This window comes from Penaeus chinensis, chromosome 22 (assembly GCF_019202785.1).
Source record: "Penaeus chinensis breed Huanghai No. 1 chromosome 22, ASM1920278v2, whole genome shotgun sequence".
NCBI lineage: Eukaryota > Metazoa > Arthropoda > Malacostraca > Decapoda > Penaeidae > Penaeus > Penaeus chinensis.
In genome coordinates, this window is record NC_061840.1 from 10,195,707 (window position 1) to 10,198,206 (window position 2,500).

General features: G+C 42.4%; 1 protein-coding gene across 1 annotated transcript in view; it reads left to right on the forward strand.

Moving 5' to 3' along the window:
* The window catches only part of LOC125036935 (vasopressin V1a receptor-like), a 122,574-nt gene that overhangs the window by 106,977 nt on the left and 13,097 nt on the right, over positions 1-2,500 (forward strand). Inside the window, exon 3 of the mRNA XM_047629894.1 lies at positions 311-554. Coding sequence (XP_047485850.1) covers positions 311-554 — 244 coding nt within the window. The remainder of the gene's footprint in view (positions 1-310; positions 555-2,500) is intronic.

A 2,500-nucleotide genomic window follows, 5' to 3' on the forward strand; every position in this document is an offset into this window, starting at 1 on the left:
TCAGCAACTTTGCTAGATCGTTATTATTTTGGGATGCTTTCCACTTGATTATTACCAGCTTCCAATTACCAAGCTTGCTAACATTTGCATCAGGTATAAGTTAATTAATTATAGCAATAAGTTTTATCATCAAAATATCATTCCAACGAATCCTTCGTACGCATATACATATTTCTCCACGCCTCCACTCTCGAAATTTCTCCCCTCACCCCTTTCTTCCTTTATCTCTTTATCCCTTTACCCTTTATCCCGGCCCCAGCATCCTCGCATCTTCCAGCCCGCAGGTAACCCCTTCTTTTCCTCTCCGCAGGCCAGCTGATGTGGGAGATCCTGGAGAAACACTGGTACCTGGGCAACGGCGCGTGCAAGATTTACAAAGTCGCTTCCACGTTCGCCATCACGTCGAGCAACTATATGCTTGTTGCCATGGCGATCGACAGGCACGAGGCGGTGGTGCGGCCCCTCAACCCTTTCATCAGTGCCAAAAACCTGGCCCTCGCTGCCTGGGCCGTCAGCCTCCTGCCCTCGCTGCCCAACCTGTTCATTTTTGCCAAGTAAGTCGGTAGGAAGGGAGAGGGGGGGGGGGATGAGGGAAGGACCGAGAGAAAAGGAGTGGAGGAAGAAGGGAGAGGGAGAATGGAGGAGGAAAAAGGGAGATAGAGAAAGGGGGAAAACGAAGTAATAGGAATAGAGAGAGAGAAAGGGGAAAAAGGAGGGGGAGGAGAAAGGAAGAGAGAGAAAGAGAGGGAAAGGAGGGAGAGGGGAAAGGGAGATGGAAAAAGAAGGAAGAGGAGAATTAAGGGAGAGGTATATAAGGAGAAAGGAGGGAGAAGAGAGAGGAAGACGGAAAAAGGAATAGGAGGAGGAGGAAGGGAGAGGGAGAAAGGAGGGGGACGAAGAAGGGATATCGAAAGAGAGGAAGGGAGAGGGAGAAAGGAAGATACGGGAGGAAGAGGAGGAAGGGAGAGGGAGAAAAAGAGCGAGAAAGGAAGGATTGGAGGAAGGGAGTGGATAAAAAGATAGAGAAAGGAAGGGAGTTGGAAGGGAGAGGGACGAAAGGGGAAAAGGAAGGAACGGAGAGGGATGTAAAAGAGAGAGTGAGGGATGGATGAAGAGGAGGATAAGGGGAAGGAGGGAGATCTGGCAACAGAGAGAGAGAGAGAGAGAGAGAGAGAGAGAGAGAGAGAGAGAGAGAGAGAGAGAGAGAGAGAGAGAGAGAGAGAGAGAAATAGAGAGGAACCAATAAACAGAAAGAGAAAGAGTGAGTTAGTGTGTGTGTGTGTGTGTGTGAGAGAGAGAGAGAGAGAGAGAGAGAGAGAGAGAGAGAGAGAGAGAGAGAGAGAGAGAGAGAGAGAGAGAGAGACAGAGAGAGAGAGAGAAAAAGAGAGATAGAGAGACTTTTTGGACTTTTTGTTTCGAGAAATTCAATTTCAGAATTCAACATCCCGGCTTGGAAGCACAAACACTGAAACCTTATCAACACAGCTATTGCCTTTCCTCTTACCTATTTTACCTTTTCGTCTTCCTCTTCATCTCCTTCTTTTTTCATATCTTATCTCTTTATATATATCTCCTGACTGTAATTTATTATATTTCATGCATTGCTTTTTTAGTGTTTTATTCCACTAAGAAACATATGGTGTTCTTTATATATTCATCTAATCATATCGACTTTCTCCATTCCAAAACGGGTCGGAATGTCATCTTCCGTGAGCGGAGTGAGTGATACAAGACAGTAAATACAATAGAATATAATGCTTTCAATCACTGAGATTTTTGGAAGGATATATAAAATGCTTTTATTTCGTTATAATTTTTTACGTTATCTCATTTACGTTATAGTGCTATTTGACCTTGGTGTCTGGCACATTTATCATCTACGTTGTTGTTCATGTTAGTCTGTTCATTTATTTGGTTTACTGTTTTGCATTTATCTTGTGTGCCATCCAGTGTCAGTAATTTAGCTCACTATTTCACTAACAAATATCTTTTTACTAAAAAAAAAAATAAGGAAATCATCAATATTTCCGCAATCTATCAGTAGCCGAAAGAACTCGTATAACCGGTTTTTATCCCGGCGAAGATGTTAGAGGCATTGTGCTCTCAAGCCATGCCATTACGACATTAAAGGGATACAAGTGGGTTTTCAGGCCGTCCGTTTGATGAGACCAAGGAGAAGGTCTCGTTCGTTTGATATATGTAGACCTAATCACACGCGCCCACACACACACAAACACACGCGCGCGCGCGCAAATGTGTTACATATTATGAACTAAAGTTTTAAATATTTTTCATTATCATTTTACTTTACCACAATTTCTTGAATATATATCTTCCCTTGTAGAAATAAAGCAAAACCTTAAAATATACAAACAAACTAGATAATCAAATGAACTACATTATAGAATATATAAGAACAATTTCGGGTAAAAACGCACAACGAAAAAGCGATTCATTCATATAACTTAAACGATAAACTTTTAACTGCGAGAATAGAGGC